The sequence below is a fragment of the Schistocerca piceifrons genome, chromosome 1, assembly GCF_021461385.2.
Source record: "Schistocerca piceifrons isolate TAMUIC-IGC-003096 chromosome 1, iqSchPice1.1, whole genome shotgun sequence".
In the NCBI taxonomy this organism is placed as follows: Eukaryota; Metazoa; Arthropoda; class Insecta; order Orthoptera; family Acrididae; genus Schistocerca; species Schistocerca piceifrons.
In genome coordinates this window covers 843,656,772-843,676,923 of record NC_060138.1, presented here as the reverse complement: position 1 = coordinate 843,676,923, position 20,152 = coordinate 843,656,772, and the positions used below count along the sequence as shown (strand labels likewise).

General features: G+C 39.9%; 1 protein-coding gene across 2 annotated transcripts in view; it reads right to left on the bottom strand.

Annotated features, from left to right (window-relative positions):
- The window catches only part of LOC124791007 (cilia- and flagella-associated protein 251-like), a 140,286-nt gene that overhangs the window by 107,835 nt on the left and 12,299 nt on the right, over positions 1-20,152 (bottom strand). For both annotated transcript variants that reach the window (XM_047257828.1, XM_047257827.1), the window contains exon 2: positions 10,120-10,412. In XM_047257828.1, coding sequence (XP_047113784.1) covers positions 10,120-10,320 — 201 coding nt within the window. In that variant the 5' untranslated portion in view covers positions 10,321-10,412. The remainder of the gene's footprint in view (positions 1-10,119; positions 10,413-20,152) is intronic.

The window sequence follows — 20,152 nt, the reverse complement described above, 5'->3', positions numbered from 1 at the left end:
AGATCACGCTTTTTTCTTTCTTTTTCTCCATCAGTCTTTGGACTGATTTGATATTGCCCACCACGAACTGCTCTCCTGTGGTGACCTCTTCATCTCTGAGTAGAACTTGCAACTTAAATTCCCAAGTACTTGCTAGATGTATTCCAGTCTCTGCCTTCCTCTGCAGTTTTTACCCTCTACAGCTCCCTCTGGTAACATGGAAGTTCTTCCCTGATATCTTAACATGTGTCCTATATCCTGTCCCTTTTTGTTGTCAGTATTTTCCACACGTTCGTTTCCTCTCCAATTCTGCACAGAACCTCCTCATTCCTTACCTTATCAGTCCACCTAATTTTCAACATTACACTGAAGCACCACGTCTCAAATGCTTTGATTCTCTTCATTTCTGGTTTCCCACAGTCCATGTTTCCCTACCATACAGTGCTGAACTCCAAACACACATTCTCCGAAATTTCTTTCTCAAATTAAGGCCTATGTTTGATACTAGTAGACTTCTCTTGGTGAGGAATGCACTTTCTCTCAGTTCTAGTCTGCTTTTTATGTCCTCCTTGCCCTGTCTGTTGTGGTTTATTTTACTGCATAAGTAGCAGAATTCCTTAACTTCATCTACTGCTCGACCATCAATCCTGATGTTAAGTTTCTCACTTTTCTCATTTCTGCTGCTTGTCGTCACATTCACCATTCTTCAATATACTCTTAACTCATATTCTGTACCCATTAAAAGATTTATTCCATTTAGCAGATCCTGCAATTCTTCACATTCACTGAGCATGGCAATGTCATCAGTAAATCCCATCATCGATACCATTTCACTCTGAATTTTAATACCACTCTTGACTCTTGAATCTTTATTTTATTTCCATCATTGCTTCTTCGATGTATAGATTGTACTTTAGGGTGAAAGACTACATCCCTGTTTTACACCATTTTTACTCCAAGCACTTCTTGCTCTTCCACTCTTATTATTCCCTCTTGGCTCTTGTATATTACCTGTCTCTCCCTATAGCTTAACCCAGTTTTCCTGAGAATTCTGAACATCTTGCACCATTTGGCCGTACTGAATGCTTTTTCAGGTCAACTAATCCTATGAATGTGTCTTGATTTTTCTTTAACTTGCTTCCATTATCAACTGCTACATCATAGCTGGCTCTCTAGAGTCTTTACTATTCCTAAAGCCAAACTGATTGTCGTCTATTCTTCTATTCTTCTGTATATTATTCTGGTCAGCAACTTGAACACATTAGATGTTAAGCTGATTGTGTGATAAGTCTCACACTTGTCAGCTCTTGCAGTCTTCAAAATTGTGTGGATGATGTTTTTCCAAAAGTCTGTTGATATATTGCCAGTCTCATCCATTCTACACACTAACCCCAATGATTTTAGAAATTCTGATTGTATGTTATTATCCCTTCTGCCTCACTTGATCTGAAGTCGTCCAAAGTTCTTTTAAATTCTGATTCTGATACTAGATGTCCTGGCTCTTCTATATTGACTTCCGTTTCTTCTTCGATCACATCAGATGAAATTTACTGCACATATATACAAATACAAATACAGATGTTTTATTCCACCATTGAGCATATTTACATGCAATTGGTGTCATCAGAGTTAACATAATAATAATAACAATAATAATAATATAAACTTTGACATGACAAATGTTATTACCTACAATATAATAATCCAAGATTGATACAATACATATTTGTGCAAATGTCAATAACAACAAGAAGTTTCCTAATAGATCAATTACAAGATAAATGAACTACATAGTTCAGTGAATGATAAATAAAAAATCAAACAGATAATTAACAACAAGTACATGAAACGTAATAAAATAGTTGCACAGTGTGGCATATGTATAGTTTGCAGTTAATTTATAGTTCATTCTCATAAGGAAAGTGGGTCATTTGTCACATACTCAAGGAAATCTTGAGCAGAGTAAATTACTCTACTTTTGATCCACCTTGAAAGTCTAGTTTTAAATTTATTTACTGGCACTATGTAGGCATTTTCAGTTAATTTGTTGAAGTAGACAGGACCAAGATATCTGTAGCTGTTATGTGTCCTTGCAAGCCTAGCACATGGCATATTAATTGTATGTCCGCTTCTTATGTTATGATCATGAACTGTTCTCCTTAAGTCAAATTTACTCAGATTCTCTTTAATGAAGACAAGGCAGTTGTAAATATACAGGCCAGGCACTGTCATTATATTTAGTTTTTTAAAATAATCTCGACATGATTCATATGGGTTAAGTTCCGCAATGCACCTTATGGCTTTCTTTTGCCATTTAAACACTAATTTTGAGCTCCTCATCTTGTAAAGCAGATATGTGACACATGCCAATTTGCCACATATCTTCCCTGTGTGGGTATCCCAGCTGAGCTTTTCATATATATGAAATCCTAGTAATTTTACTGTTTTGTTATCATGACTGGGAGCATTCAGACTAAATACAATAGCTTCAGTTATACTATCATTCTTCTGCAGTACATTTGCCTCAAACCAAGTAGTGCACTTCTCCATTGCCACTCCCATGCTGTGTTGCACATTTTCGAGATCGCTATCACATGTGATGAGTGATTTGTCATCAGCATATAGCACTGCATCACATGATACAACTGCAGGTAAATCATTTATATAAATAATGAAAAGGAAAGGTCCAAGAACAGATTCTTGAGATACACCCTTTATAACTGGGAGAAATTCTTGACATATGATTATGTACCTTAACTAACTGTCTTCTACTGTCCAAGTATCACTGCATTAGACATAGAGCATTCTCTCCCACTCTGTACTTGTAAGAGTTTTTTTATGAAAATATTGTGGGAGACCACATCAAAAGCTTTCCTGAGGTCCAACAGTGTTGCCCAGATAATATCTTTATTTTCAAAACAACTGTATATTTTTGCTACTGTACTCTCAACTGCTTTGACTGTAGAAAGGCTGGATCTGAAACCATACTGTGAGGAGGTGAGTATATTATTATGTTCAAAATATTGACTCATCTGTTTATACATGCAGTATTCTATATTTTTGATATTATGGGTATAAGTGATATTGGTCAATAGTTATCTGGTGATGCTGTATCTCCTTTATTATGTACTGGTTTAACTACAAACATTTTTAAACATTCTGGATAATTACCTTCATTTAAAATTTTGTTGGTTATTTTAGTCAGTGGTGTTACAATTTGATTTCTGATATATTTAATAACATAATTTGAGAGACCATAGTAATCCTCTGGTCTAGAATTGCTGAGCTTAGCTCATTCATTGACCATCTTCTCAGTTACACAAGTCCAGTGAAAGCTGTCTGTCTGCTTCCTGTTCATTTCTGGCAGCAGTGCCTCTGCCTTACTCACATTCTCCATTATGCTGTTATCTGATTGAGGGCTGACAAAATGTGCTTTTAGAATATCAGGTGGAATTGGTGTCTGGTATACTTTATCATCACACTTAGTTTCTGTTTTAATAATTTCTAATGCTGCTTTGCATTTATTTGCTGAGTTCAGTGTATATGTATCATTTGCTTTGCACTTGGCTGCCTTGATTTCAGACCTGTAAATCTTTTTCACTTTCATGTACATTTCCTTGTCAGCATTATTGTGCTTGGACCTATCATGATAGAGTAGCATTATGATTCTTATTCTACTTAGATGTGGGGTGTTCCAGCTTTTTAGATTTTGTGGTTGGTGTAATGATTTTGCTTTGATATTTTCTTGCAGCATTTAGGATAACATGCTTCAAAATTTTCAGTTAACAGTTCTAGAAATTTGTTGGTAGATTCATTTGCACCTGCAGTGGTCATTATCTTATCCCAGTTTATTAAATTCAATTTACTTATCAACTTGTTTAGCTTTGATTCGTTAATTGGTCTTATAATTTTTCTACAGTATGTGGAAGTTTCAGTTGCGTTACTCTTAAGAGTTTGTCTGAGCCATATTCCCTCATGATCTGAGATACCTAGCTTTATTGTGTTGAATTCCATTTTGTTTAGATGAAAATCACAAATTATGTTATCTAGACATGCTTTCTGCCTCATGGATTTGTCATTTACACAACTGTAAGGGATCTTTATGTATTTAGCAAGTGATCAACCTTTCTACTCTTAAACCTAATGTCTATATTGATATCACCAAATATTAGTATTCTGCAATTTTTGTATTTGAGTGGCAAGAGTATCAGTTTCTCCAGAAGCTCCACAAACAGGTCTTCATTGTGTTTCAGGGGGGTGGTAAACTGAAGCTGTTACAATTTCCTGGTTTGGCAACATTATGGCTGCAACTTCAAATTTTGCTTATATGCACAGTCCACTTACATTTATAACTTCATAGATTAGGTTCACACTATTTTTAACATATACAGATCAACAACCCTGTTTAATACTTTGTTCTACTGTAGCTGGTTGCCAATTCATATCCAAATGGTACACTTAATTTTAGTTCCTCATAGCTAAGACAGTATTCATTTATTGAAATCACAGTGCAGTGTAAGTTTTCCAGCCAATACTGAAGTTCATTAAGTTTGTTCTTAAGAGACTGCACATTAATATGGAAGAACATTATACTTGTACTTATCTTACTGTGGTTTTCCTGTAGCCCTTCAGCAAAAAATCATTGAGATAGGGTGGAACTGCTGCTTTCCTATTCCTCAGTATACAACTATTTGATGGGTTTTCCAATGTTGACTGTTTCTTCAGATGGCATGGTAGTGAAGTTCTTGTCTTGTTAAGGAGATGAGTGGCTCCTATTATTTCTGCCAATGTTGATGTTGCATTTTCCGTTATTGGTGTTGATTCTTTTCTTGTCGCCCGTGTTTCTGATGATAATGATTCTGGGGATGCTGCTGCCACTGGTGACTGAGGCTCTGCTGTTGATGCCAACGGTGGTTGTGGTTCTGCTGTTGACTGGGATGGTGATGATGTTGCTTGTTCCAATACTGCTGTTAATGCTGCATCTACTTCTATTTTTCTTAGTTCAGTGTGGACAATCTCACTTTTGCAATGTGATGGTCTATTTTTTCCATCTTTCTGGTTTTTTGATTCTATAGAAGATTTTTCTACTTCTGGCATGGTGGTTACTGCAGTTTCTTTTTTCCTCTTTTGTTTACATGCAATCCTTGCCTTGTGAAATCTTGTCTTCTTAGGAATCTGTTTACATAAAGTACTGTGACATGATTGTATTGTTCGCAGGTTTTTACAGTGTACTTGTTCAGCTGTTATATGACATAATTTGTCTGTACCTTGTCTTGCTGGTATGGAATTGTACACAGTCCTTGTGTGTATTCCTGATTAACTCTTCTACAGCATTTCTGAAATTACAGGTCATCTTCTAGTTTCTGGTGTCATTTGATTCAGCACAGACTATTAGAGTGTCTTCTTTTCCTAGGTGTTTGATTCTCTAGTAACATTGTTAAATAACACACCTGGTTTAACAAAGGATGTTACAGAGAGCATTTCTTGTGACAATTCATTTAACAGGCTTGCACAGTTTCTGCCATTTTCGTCAGTCAACATAAGAACCTTAGTTTCTGGCATAGCTATATTAAATTGATTCCTGGTTCCTTTCCCTGCTAATTGCATTTCTGTTTGTGCAGTATTTACTTTTACTGGGACATGTGACGTAACACAATTATTGGAACATTTAGCAATGTCGCTGTTTTGTTTTTCTTTTTGTAAATTTTGTCCACATTTTCAGTCATCTGAATGAATCAATGTACTGTTTGTTGCAATCATACAGTTTAATTGTTCTTTTAGAGCCTTCAAACTATCAGTAAGATGTGCAATTGGAGCATCCAATCATAAAATTTCGTCTTTCATTCATTGCTGGGAAATTTTGTCCTGATTATTTCTTTGTACCATTTTATGCACTGACCAATTTACATACTGTGCATCATGATGATAGCTGTTTACTTTTCTTCCCCATGCTTTGCCCCCAAAAAAAAAAAAAAAAAAAAAAAAAAAAAAAAAAAAAAAAAAAAAAAAAAAAAAAAAAAATCTTGATAACGTAACAAACTCTCTTGTAACAGCAAAACCTGTAGACTTCAATCTTCTCTTGTTTATTTTTGCAAATTTGAATATATTCACAGTATTATTTCATTACGCACTTGCTATCTTGGTTCGTTTCACTATGTTTAACTGTTCTCATAGAGGCATTTTTCCACCCTCCGCTCTCTCCTCTGCACTTAACAGTGGAATTTGCAGTGCAATCTTAATGTTACGATTCTTGCTTTTAATTTCGTCAAAGACTGATTTGACTTCTGACAGTCATTTCGTTGTCAATTTCTTCACATTTTTTATGTAGACATTTCATCTTACCTACCTTGCACTTCTCATTTATTTCATTCCCAAGCAACTTGTATTTCTATATTCCTGAATTTCCCTGAATATGTTTGTATTTGCTTCTTCCATCGATCAACTGAAGTATTTCTTGTGTTACCCTTGATACCTATATTTTTCTTTCAGCTTCTGTGACTGCCCTTTTTAGAGATGTCCATTCCTCTTTAACTGAACTGCATACCAGTTACTCCTTATCACAGTATCTAAAGCCTCAGATAACTTCAAGTGTATTTCTTCGTTCTTTACTTCTTCTGTATACCACTTCTTTGTGTATTGATTCTTCTCAATTAGTCTCTTAAAATTCAGCCTACTCTTCATCACTACTAAATTGTGATCTGAGTCTATTTCTGCGACTGGCTATGCCTTATGATCCAGTATCTGATTTTGGAATCTTTCTCTGCCTGGCCATGGCTTAAGCTAACTGGTTTCTTATCATATGTGCAACACCTCATGTCAAATCACTGGACAGAAATAACCAGTTGCTTCTTAATTTAAGAATTGGTGCTGTGTAGTGTTTATTAAGTGTTGCTCCATTAACCTGACTGTGTGGAAAGTTTATCTAAGGCCACTGCTCTGTGGATTTAAATACCACTGTTTATTATGAGGGCTGAGCGTAAGTGCTACTCCATCATGGAAGCTATATTGTCCTATGAGTGACCTGAGGAGAGATGTGAGTTTCACATCCTGTGCAATCAGAGTAATGTACAACCTGTGCAGTCAGAGTAATGTACAACCAGACTTGTCATTGCAACATTCAAAGTGGTAATAAATGTAGAAGAGACCACGTAAAAGCATAAGCTCTATAGTATACACCAAGCAAACAACCACTGACAACAATTTTTAGCTGTATCAATACTACAAAGATCTTTGATACTGCCAGAGAGAGCATGAAGAACAAACCAGATAGTGAAATATTCCAAGGTCTGATGCCATCATGAAGAATAAGAATCCAACCACAGCACACATCAGAATGCAGCAACTGAGCATTTCAATAAACCTCATGGCCTCCCTTGAAGTGCCAATGTGGTAGCACCTGTCTCCTACTTTCAACAGAGGCTCTCTTGCATAATTTGATGGACTAACAGCACTAAGAGAGAGTGGTTGAAGGTGACTTACAACATACAGATGGCTTCCAGACTGAATCATTGACTCTGCAGTAGAGTGTACATTGTAATCAACTTTCCAGCAAATTAAATGTCAATGAGTAATGGAAGCCCAGACTTGGAGCTTCTCTCTATTGGGAATGATGTTGTGTACTAGACTTATGCTTACATCATATGGCTTGAATCAGTACAATTCTGACTTGTACTTCACATTCATCCTTTAACATTGGTGATGTTTAAAGAACATGTTTTTTTTAGTGATTTACCTTTTGTACCGTGAATATTATTGACAGAAGAATATTGAGTCACCGACAGGCACAACAAAAAGACCGCTAAACAAATAGGTTTTTGGCCAAAAGGCCTTCTTCTGAAGTTGAAAAAACACATACACACACACACAAATGCGTGCATGCAGACAAACATATACACTTTGTGGTCAATAGTATCCAGACACCCCCCAAAACATACGATTTTCATATAAGGTACATTGTGCTGCCACCTACTGATAGGTACTCCATATCAGCAACCTCAGTAGTCATTAGACATTGTGAGAGGGCAGAGTGGGGCACTCTGTGTAACTCACAGACTTCAAATGTGGTCAGGTAATTGGGTGTCATTTGTGTCATACATCTGTATGCGAGATATCCATGCTCCTAAACATCATTAGGTCCACTGTTTCCAATATTATAGTGAAGTGGAAATGTGAAGGGACACATACAGCACAAAAGCGTACAGGCTGCCCTCATCAGTTGACTGACAGAGACCGCTGACAGTTGAAGAGGGTTGTAATATGTAATAGGCATTCATCTATCCAGACCATCACACAGGAATTCCAAACTGCAACAGGATCCACTGCAAGTACTATGACAGTTAGGCGGGAGGTGAGAATACTTGGATTTCACAGTCGAGCGACTGCTCATAAGCCACACATCACACCGGTAAATGCCAAACGATGCCTCACTTGGTGTAAGGATTGTAAACATTGGACGACTGAACAGTGGAAAAACCTTGTGTGGAATGACAAATCACGGAAAATTGGGAGGTGGTGGTGTTATGCTGTGGTCTTGTTATTCATGGAGGGGGCTTGGACCCCTTGTTTTTTTGCATGGCACTATCACAGCACAGGCCTACATTGATGTTTTAAGCATCTTCTTGCTTCCCACTGTTGAAGAGCAATTTGGGGATGGCGATTGCATCTTTCAACACGGTCAAGCACCTGTTCATAATGCACGGCCTGCGGCAGTGTGGTTACACAACAACAACATCCCTGTAATGGCCTGGTCTGCACAAAGGCCTGACACGAATCCTATAGAACACCTTTGGGATGTTTTTGGAATGCCAACTTCATGCCAGGCCTGACCAATCGACATTGATACCTCTCCTCGGTGCAGCACTCCGTGAAGAATTTGCTGGCATTCCCCTAGAAACCTTCCAGCACCTGATTGAACGTATGCCTGTGAGAGTTGAAGCTGTCCTCAAGACTAAGGGTGCACCAACACCATATTGAATTCTAGCATTATCAATAGTGGGCGCCACAAACTTGTAAGTCATTTTCAGCTAGGTGTCTGGATACTTTTGATCATACAGCATATGACCATTGTCTCTGGCCACTGGGGCCACACTGGTACAATTATTATAAATGCTTTCTCTGAAAACTAGATGGAACAGACAGTTGAAAGAACATATTAGTCTGTAGGTAATGAGCCAACTTTATTTCCTTGAGAATGATATGAATGAAATTGGAAACAGAGGTTCTAATGTACGGTAGTTGTTGCACAAATATCAACAATGTACACATACAGATCTGCAAAAGCAAAGTGAAAAATTGACAAGATCTTTAAACTCTATGAGTAGGACCCTGTAAATTACTTCATCAGCATAGAGGATGTTTGGAATAGGAAATAATGATCACAACATATTTAGTTCTTGTTAGAAAATGTAACTTAAATCAAGGCCAATAGTTGATCAAGCACAAAACAAACGTGCACCAGTTGAAAATTAGCATCAAACACAATCAATATTAACGCATTTTTAAAGAAATATGAAGTGCTGCATGATATAGTTTATGTACAGCACAAAGCACAGAGAGAAAGAGATATCATTTAAGTCTACTTTGCCAGCCAAAAGGAAATTCATCAAATCTTCAATAACCATCACAGTAGTCATATTTTATAGGACCTCTTCTAAAGCATTAAGAAATTTTGGCAATGCGCTCACATTACCACTGGCAAAAGCATTAGCATCCAGGCATTCACGTTCACATGGAAACCAAACCCAATAAGTAAAGTTTCTGAAATTCACTTCCACATGTTTCTTCACAAAGTAGAAACAAGTACCACCCTCCAATTCAGTTGATGTACCTCTAGAAATGTAGCAGATATAAACCACAGGTGCTAAAAATCAGAAATAAAATGCAAAACAATTAACAAGGCTCCAAAGTTGATGATATCTGTGGAAGTTTAAAGCTGAATTAATTTCACTTCAGATATTTAACAATGGATGTAAAGATCAGCAAATGACTCCCACAGATTGAAAATGACTAAAGGTTACACCAATATTTTAAAAAATAACATACACCACCATGTAATGTGACCAATATGAATATAGTGGAGCATATTCCTCCTTAATTACAGTAGTTTTAAAATTCATATTTTTGTATGAGAATAAAACTTACAAAAGGTAAACACATCTTTTTTGGTTCAGGAGGTAGTGATGTTAGTGTGGTATGTTGACTGCGAAAAGGGCTTCTTCTCTCATAAGATTCTCTAATGGATGAGACTGTTGCAATGACCTGCAATGATGATTTATGACATTTGAGATCTTCAGCAGAATGTTCTTGTTTGTCTTCTGAAAGGTCCCATTCAGCATTCTCCATGTTTGCAATACAGGTGAATTCCACTTGGAAGAATGTAAATCAGTTTGTCATATGGGAATATTATACTCCAGAATAACAATTTTTTTTTACATCTGCAAAAAAAGAAGAGCAAATGTAGAGTGGTTAAGTAGTTAGGAAATTATAAGAGTCTACTGTATGGCAAGATTGTAACACTATATATGAATACTTGCAAATAATGGTAACAAGATCAAAGCAGCTGAAATAACTATTGACACAAACAGTTAAAAACTTTGCTTCATATGCTGGTTAATTTATTCTACTTTTACTCCCCAAAGCAGCTACTAAAATATGTTTCTACTGTAGAATATCATAATTATGAGCTTTCATGACTTTTAATACAATCATACAAAGTATCTGTTTTGTTTGGTAATCTCATGCTTCATTAGAATTATTATATACATCAATACACGAAGTACATAAATAATAATAAAACAAATGTTTTATTACTTAAGTAAAATATTTTAAAATTATGTAGAGGAGGCATTCATTACCATTCCCAGAAAGACACACTGGAAAATGACTGATAAACATTTAAGCTTGGATAAGCAGATACGCTTTTAAGCTTTCAGGAGTAGCTGTGGGATGGGGAGGGAGAGGGATAGCAGGATAAAGGTGGGGGAAAATGCTGTGTTGCCAGTGGGAGCATGTGGGGACAGGAAGGGCAGCTAAGTGAAGAGTCAGGAGGCAGTGCCAAAGGGATGGGGAAAGCCAGAGCAGAAAGGAGAGAAGTGCAGAAGGGGTACAGACTAGTAGGTGCATTGGTGGAATAGCAGATGTGCATAGTGATGGAGTGGATAAGGAAAGAGGATAGGTAAATGGACAACAGGGCCTAGAAAAGGTTGGCAAGAGGAAGGGGGTTGGGACACATTGACCAGAAACAAAGAATATAAGGATATATTGTGGGGAGAGTCACCACCTGCACAATTCTGAGATGCTGGTGTTAGTAGGAAGAATCCAGGAGGCACAAGTTATGAATCTGTCATTCAAGTGAAGCATATTGTGTTGGACATCGTATTCAGCAACTGGGAGAGCCAGCCATCTCTTAGCTACAGTTTGGTGGTTGCTACTTATGCAGACAGACAACTTATTAGCTATCACGGCCATGTAGGTAGCAGCACAGTGGTTGCAGGTTAATTTGCAGATTACATCAATTCCTTCACAAACAGACCTCTCTTTGATTGGGTAAGAGATGTCTGTGACAAGAATGGAGTAGGTACAAGTGAGAGCATGAATGAGACAGGTCTTGCATTTAGGTCTGTCGCAGAGATATGAGCCATGAGGCAAGGGGGCTGGGAGCAAGGGTGGATCAGAAATGGACAAGTATGTTACTTAGGTTCGGTGGGCAGTGGAGCACCACAGTAGAATGGGTGGGGAGGATATTCCTCATTTCAGGCTATATGGAGAGGTAGTCAAAATCCTACTGGAAAAGGAGATTCAGTCTCACCAGTCCTGGGTGATACTGAGTCACAAGATGAGTGCTTCTCTGTGGCTGGACAGTGGGTACGAGGGAGGCAGTAAGGGACTGGGGAGACAAGGCATAGGAAATCTTTTTCTGGACAAGAATGGGAGGATATTTTCAATCTGTGAATACCTTGAGAGCCTTGGCACACATGGAGACTGACTGCTCATCGCTACAGATGTGATGACTTTGGGTGGCAAGGTTGTATGTAAAGGACTTCCTGGGGTGGAATGGGTGCCAGCTGTTGAAGTAGAGATATTGTTTGTCGTTGTGTGGCTTGTGAGGACAGAGGTACTGATGTAACCATCCTTGAGATGGAGGTCAGCATCAAAGAATGTGTCTTGTTGGCTTCAGGAAGACAAGGTGAAGCAAATGAGGGAGAAGATTCCAAAGAAATGTCAGCAGTGTATCCTCACCCTCTGTCCTGATCACAAAGATGTCTTCAATTAATGTGAACCAGCTGCAGCATTTGGGATTCTGGGTGATTAGGGATATTTCCTTTAGATGGCCCATGAATAGGTTGGCATAGGAGGGTGCCATGAGCATTGGGGATGTTAGTGTAGAGGGAGGTGATATTGACAGTGATGAGCAGGGCACTAAGTGGTGCAGGAACAGGAACTGTGGAGAGTCTGTGGAGGAGGATATAGAAGTGTAGGTTGTGGGTAATAGGCTAATAGTGTTGGTCCATGAGAGCAGAGACCTCTCCCTGTTGGTGCACAGTAACTGGCAACAATGAGGTGTCCTGGGGGAGGGGGTGGGGGGTTATGAACTTTAGGAAGAAGCATGTAGAAGGCGGGAGTTCTGTGTGTGGTGGAGATGAGGACAGAGACAGAGAGAGAGAGAGAGAGAGAGAGAGAGAGAGAGTCGAGAGAGACTCAAGGGAGAGGTTCTGGGATGAACCTAAGGATTTGAAAAGGGATTGGAAACCATGCTGGATTTCAGGAATGCAATCACTGTGGAAAGGTTCTTAGATGGACGTATCAGACAAATGGGAGTGTCTCTCCACCAGGTAATCCTTGCGGTTCTTAACCGCAGTGGTGGAGTCTGACTAAGACTTAGTCAGCAGGTAGGATTATAAGGACAGAATCAGTTTTTAGGTGGTGGGTTGCAATTCTTACTGCAGATGTAATGTTGGTTTCCAAGTTGAGGGATTTAAGGACTGATAGTGAGGAAAGACTCAAAGTTAGGAGATTCCTGAAAGTTAACAGGCTGTGATTAGGAGGCAGTGGTACTAATCACAGATAGATGAATGTGTGAAATGAGTCCTGCAGTCTTCATTATTGGTTTCGGATTGAGTCTAATTTGTAGGGTTGGTGAGAAAAATTTTTCCTGTAGCAACCAAGAGAATGCAAGCAGGTCTTTAACCAGCACAGCATTACTGAACTTTGAAGTGGAGCAGGTGATAAGGACTGATGTTTCAGTGAGACAGAGGCTTTTAGAGGAAAACTACATTACAATTTCCAGGCCTGTTTAGGTGCTGGATTCTGTGGCACTAGGAGAAAGCTTATGAGGGTATAGTAAATGTAGGTTTGCAAGGAAAGGTTTGTCGGGTAAGAGAGGATGCAGGGAAGGTGCAATAGAGGCTCTTGTGGACATGGTGGATAGTGATAGCCCAAGGTGGTAGTAGAAGGTGACCAGGTTGGAGAGTTTTTCAGGGTAGTGTTGTGAAAGCTGCTCTAGAGAGCAAAAATTTCAGTCTGGCTGATGGAATACAGGAATTTGAGATTATAGAGCAAGACAGTTTTATGGATGGAGTATGGGTATTGCAAGGACGTTTGTGTCTGATTTTACCAGATTAGGTTGGTGAGGGCTACAGACTGATGGAGTTAGAACAGATAGAGGTCATTGAGGAAGGAAGGGTAGTGGACAGAGCTGGGTCATTTGATGGTCAGGCAGCTTGTGGGGTTTCCATGAGCTACACAAAAATGCAGGAACAGTATGTGGAACTGGATTCTGGCTAGGGATAAAGCAACTTTTCTGTACTGGTGCAGATGGTAGGAGTAAGGACCATATTGGAGGACAAAAAACACGTAAATATACATGGGGAAAAAACACAAAAAGAATGAAACACAGGAATATGGGGGGAAAAGGTAAAACATTAGGCAGTAGGGTCTATAGTGAAAGATGAAAATGAACTAAAATCAACATGAAAATACATTCAGATCAAAGATAAAAATAAATAAAAAGATGATAATGGCATGCAAGCCAGTGGATGAAGATGTGTAAAGAAAGGAGGGCAGAAGAGGAGTTCCTAACCTTCAACCTGGCCTCACCATCATTCGAAAAAACCACAATTCATTGTCTAAAAGCTAATCCCAACACTATAATCATACCTGCCAACAAAGGCTCCACCTGGTGCATGGACTACAGTGGCTGTCAGATACATCCACCTTCAAGCCCTGCCACAGTGACCCCATTGCAGAAATCCAGCAGGATCTCTAGCCCCTCTTCAAATCCTTAAGTCCATACCTGAACCTCTCCCCCAAGTCTATTCTCTCCTCATCTGCGTCACTCCCAGTACTCCTATCTTCTATATGCTTCCTAAAGTCCATAAATCCAACCACCCAGGATACCCTATTGTGGACAGTTACTGTGTCCCCACAGGGAGAATCTCTGCTCTCACAGATCAATACATTCAGCCTATCACCTGTAACTCACACTCCTATATAAAAGACACCATCCATTTCCCCACAGTCTCCTCACAGTCCCAGTTCCTTTACCACCCACCATGCCACTCGTCACAGCTGATGTCACCTCCCTCTCCACTAACATCCCCAATGCTCATGGCCTTGCTGTTATTGATCTTACCTTTCCCAAAGCCCAACTGACTCCAAACCTACAACCTGCTTCCTGCTCATGGTGACCTACAAAATCCTCATTCATAATTATCTCTCCTTCAAAGGCATCACCTACAAACAAATGGGCACCTGTAGAACACCATCTTTGACCAACTTATTCATGGGCCATTTAGAGGAATTGCTCCTAACCACCCAGAATCTGAAACCCACACCAGGTTCAGATTCACTGAAGACATCTTCGTACCTGGACCTAGAGCAAGGGTACCCTATCGAAATTCCTCCAGAACCTCAATACCTTCTCCCCCATTCATTTCACCTTATCCTCCTCAACTCAACAACCCAGCTTCCTTGATGTTGACCTCCATCTCAATGATGGATATGTCATAAACTCCATCCACACAAGCCAATCTACCACCAGCAATACTTCCACTTCAACAGGCTACCACCCATTCCAAAGTCTGTTCTGTAAAATCTTGCCAACCAAGGTCATCACATCTTTGGTGATAAGCAGTTGGTCTCCACATATGCCAAGGGTCTCACAGGTCTTCACAGGCAAAAATACCCTTCAAATCCTGTCCAAAAACGAATCTCTTGTACCTTGCCTCTCCAGTCACCTACTACCTTCCCAATACCCACTGTCTGGCCACAAAGAAGCACTCATCTCGTGACTCAGTACCACCCAGAACTGAAGAAATTCCAGTAGGATTTTGACTACCTCTTGACACATCCTGGAATGAGGGATATCCTCCCTGCTGTCCTCCCCATCCATCCCACAGTGGTATTCTGTTTCCTATCAGGCCTAAGCAATATCCTTTTCTCACCAACCCTACAAATCAGACTCAATCCGAAACCAATAATGAAGACTGCAGGACTCATTTCACACATTCATCTATCTGTGATTAGTACCACCGCCTCCTAATCACAGCCTGTTAACTTTCAGGAATCTCCTAACTTTGAGTCTTTCTGCACTATCAGTCCTTAAATACCTCAACTTGGAAACCAACATTACATCTGCAGTAAGAATTGCAACCCACCACCTAAAAACTGATTCTGTCCTTATAATCCTACCTGCTGACTAAGTCTTAGTCAGACTCCACCACTGTGGTTAAGAACCGCAGGGATTACCTGATGGAGAGACACTCCCATTTGTCTGATACGTCCATCTAAGAACCTTTCCACAGTGATTGCATTCCTGAAATCCAGCAGGATTTCCAGTCCCTTTTCAAATCCTTAGGTTCATCCCAGAACCTCTCCCTTGAGTCTCTCTCGACTCTCTCTCTCTCTCTCTCTGTCTCTCTCTCTCTCTCTCTCTGTCTGTCCTCATCTCCACCACACACAGAACTCCCGCCTTCTACATGCTTCTTCCTAAAGTTCATAACCCCCCACCCCCTCCCCCAGGACACCTCATTGTTGCCAGTTGCTGTGCACCAACAGGGAGAGGTCTCTGCTCTCATGGACCAACACTATTAGCCTATTACCCACGACCTACACTTCTATATCCTCCCCCACAGACTCTCCACAGTTCCTGTTCCTGCACCACTTAGTGCCCTGCTCATCACTGTCAATATCACCTCCCTCTACACTAACATCCCCAATGCTCATGGCACCCTCCTATGCCAACCTATTCATGGGCCATCTAAAGGAAATATCCCTAATCGCCCAGAATCCCAAATGCTGCAGCTGGTTCACATTAACTGAAGACATCTTTGTGATCAGGACAGAGGGTGAGGATACACTGCTGACATTTCTTTGGAATCTTCTCCCTCATTTGCTTCACCTTGTCTTCCTGAAGCCAACAAGACACATTCTTTGATGCTGACCTCCATCTCAAGGATGGCTACATCAGTACCTCTGTCCTCACAAGCCACACAACGACAAACAATATCTCTACTTCAACAGCTGGCACCCATTCCACCCCAGGAAGTCCTTTACATACAACCTTGCCACCCAAAGTCATCACATCTGTAGTGATGAGCAGTCAGTCTCCATGTGTGCCAAGGCTCTCAAGGTATTCACAGATTGAAAATATCCTCCCATTCTTGTCCAGAAAAAGATTTCCTATGCCTTGTCTCCCCAGTCCCTTACTGCCTCCCTCGTACCCACTGTCCAGCCACAGAGAAGCACTCATCTTGTGACTCAGTATCACCCAGGACTGGTGAGACTGAATCTCCTTTTCCAGTAGGATTTTGACTACCTCTCCATATAGCCTGAAATGAGGAATATCCTCCCCACCCATTCTACTGTGGTGCTCCACTGCCCACCGAACCTAAGTAACATACTTGTCCATTTCTGATCTACCCTTGCTCCCAGCCCCCTTGCCTCATGACTCATATCTCTGCGACAGACCTAAATGCAAGACCTGTCTCATTCATGCTCTCACTTTTACCTACTCCATTCTTGTCACAGACATCTCCTACCCAATCAAAGAGTGGTCTGTTTGTGAAGGAATCGATGTAATCTGCAAATTAACCTGCAACCACTGTGCTGCTACCTACATGGCCGTGATAGCTAATACGAGGTGTGGCTAGAAAAAAACCGGACTAGTACTGGTGAAACAATAAAACGAATGCAATAAGGCTGAAAGTCGCGTGGCCTGTCACGTGACTCTCGCTCCGCCTACTGCTCGAGTTTCATCTGCCTCCTGCACTCAGTCTGCCCGTGGCGTCTATTTTAAGTAGTTGACGTTTTGTCTGTGCGTCGGAAAATGTTGAGTGTACAGAAAGAACAGCGTGTTAACATCAAATTTTGTTTCAAACTAGGAAAATCTGCAAGTGAAACGTTTGTAATGTTACAACAAGTGTACGGCGATGATTGTTTATCGCGAACACAAGTGTTTGAGTGGTTTAAACGATTTAAAGATGGCCGCGAAGACACCAGTGATGACACTCGCACTGGCAGACCATTGTCAGCAAAAACTGATGCAAACATTGAAAAAATCGGTAAACTTGTTCGACAAGACAACAAGTCAACTCCTGTTAACTCAGACACTGCACTGATTGTTAAACGGCGATCAGTTTTCCTGCGGACGGTTGGGTCCTGAACTTTTTCTTGGTTGGCGAACTTGGATTTTTCCATTCCATACTCTGCCATTACTGTCTGGCTCATAATGATGAATCCATGTTTCGTCACCAGTAATGGTCCTGTCTACGAAGTTGTCCCCTTCATTACCATAATGATCCAAATGTTTTTTTGCAGATGTCCAAGTGCGTTTGTTTATGCAATTGTGTGAGTTGTTTTGGGACCCATCTTGCACAAACTTCACAAAACCCAAGTCTGTTGAGGAATATTTTGTACGCAGAACCATGACTAATTTGCAGACGATGTGCCATTTTGTCAATAGTTAATCATCTGTCTAAGAGAATCATTTCACATGAACCCTCAATGGTTTCTTCATTTGTGGCGGTAAATGGTCGTCTGGCTCCTTCATCATGCGTAACACTTGTGTGACCAATTCAGAATTTTTCAATCCATTTGAAGACACACCATTGTGGCAAAACACGGTTCCCGTACTGTGCCGAAAGTCTTCGATGAATTTCGGCCCCTGATACACCTTATGACCACAAAAAATGGATCACTGAAAGTTGCTCTTCTTTGGTGCAAATAAACAGCAGAGCAGCAAGGCAGTGATAACAAAACTAACCTAGCAGCCTGAAAATTGCAAAGATATAACAACAAATAAACAAAGCATGCGTCATCAACATAAAATGACAGTACTACCAAAATACAAAAAAATTTAACTTAATTGTGGATAATAATTGACTTACCCTCATACAATTCAAAAAGTCATTAACATGCTCAATAAATGGGAAAGGTCCAAGAACGGACTTTGAGGAACGTTTCTTTACATATTGCTTAATTTTGATTTTCGCCTAATTTAGTGTAGTAGATGCAGTCAGTTGCTAGGCAAAACTCAATAATTTGAATGATTTATCTTAAATGTCATAAAAGGCTAATTTCCTAATTGTTGTACCATGTGGCACAGACTCAAAAGCTTTGCTTAATTCTATCATATCCTTCATAAATGTTATTTATCAAGATTTAAGTAGCTTTTACTGCTGATACATGAGACTTAAAACCATTCATGAATGCCATTTATCAAGATTTCAGTTGCTTTTATTGCTGAGACTTAAAACCAAACTGTTGTTTATCTAAGCTTCTGTTACTTTTGAAATAGCAACATATTGGTAGTAAAATAATGTAAGGGAAAGTTCTGGTTGAGAATAACGAAAAACTCACGAATATAGGAGGTGACTCACCTAAAGGCAGAAGCACTGCATTGTCAACAGATACATGCACAAAAGGTTACAGAACTTTACTTCGCAAGCTTTTGGAACTGAATTCCTTTCACATTTGAGTGGAATGAGCACAATATAGGGAGACAGGCATGTGTAAGTGTGCGTGTGTGTGTGTGTGTGTGTGTGTGTGTGTGTGTGTGTGTGTGACTTGTACAGCCTGAGAAAGGAATCCCATTCCAAAAGCCAGCAAAGTAAACCTCTGTACCTTTTGTGTGTGTGTCTGACAAAAACATAGCACTTCTGCCTTTAGGTGAGTTGTCTCCTTTAATCCTAAATAATTCAATATACTGGTAGTAGGGTCATTCCATGCCAAGTGGTCTAAACCTTCCCACCATCATGTCTCCAATTTTCTTCAAATTTTATCTGTAGCACTAGTCAAGTGCTAAATTAAGTTTCTCAAGATTTCAAGCCTCTAGCTGCAATACTTGCTGATCTACACCCCCTTGTCTGAAGGGTAGTAAGTTCGCATGCGCGCGACATCAGACAAAATGCCATTTTTGGGGTCTCATAAAATTGAAACCAATTCATAAGAATGGTTAGTAAGATGAGACCCTGTACAGTTTTTTGTGCTGATTCAAACGAAATTAATTATAAGATTACTGATGCAAAATCCGGTCAAACAAGTCGACTCAAAGTGTACCCCTAATTCTGTCGTGACTTAATGCGACAAATTTTGACCAATATTCAGACTGCAATAATTTCCTTGCAGATAAAGATATGGACTTGAACTTTTTACCAAGTCTTATCTTTGTGCTGGACATAATACAGCTGGATTTCCAACTACCCAGGCTTTATAGTCGCCTTGCAAAATCTCTTCAAATTTGGCAGTGTCAGCGCAAATGGCTTTATTTACCAAAGTTCAAAGCCCATTACTACAAAATAGTCAGCCTGGATTTAATTGTGAATAGTATCATCTGAAAGAGAAACTCTTGCTCTACAAGATGGATATATTTTTCTTTTGCAACGCTTCCATTAAGTGCTTATTTACTCAGGTCAAAGTATCTTATATTTTGTGTGCGCAGTGCCCTGCGTTGGTCCATGATGGCTGAGCCATTACTGGTTATCACAATAAAACCAGCATCCCCATCGCCATAGGGGCCACGCCCGATAGCCATGCAGTAACAGCCACGGGTGGGTATCTTTACTGCAGGTTCCCAAGCCTGATTACAGGGTGTCTTTACCACAGGATCCCAAGCCTGATTGTGGGTTTCTTTATGCAGGTTCCCAAGCCTGTCTTCCTCAGTTACTTCATCATTCTG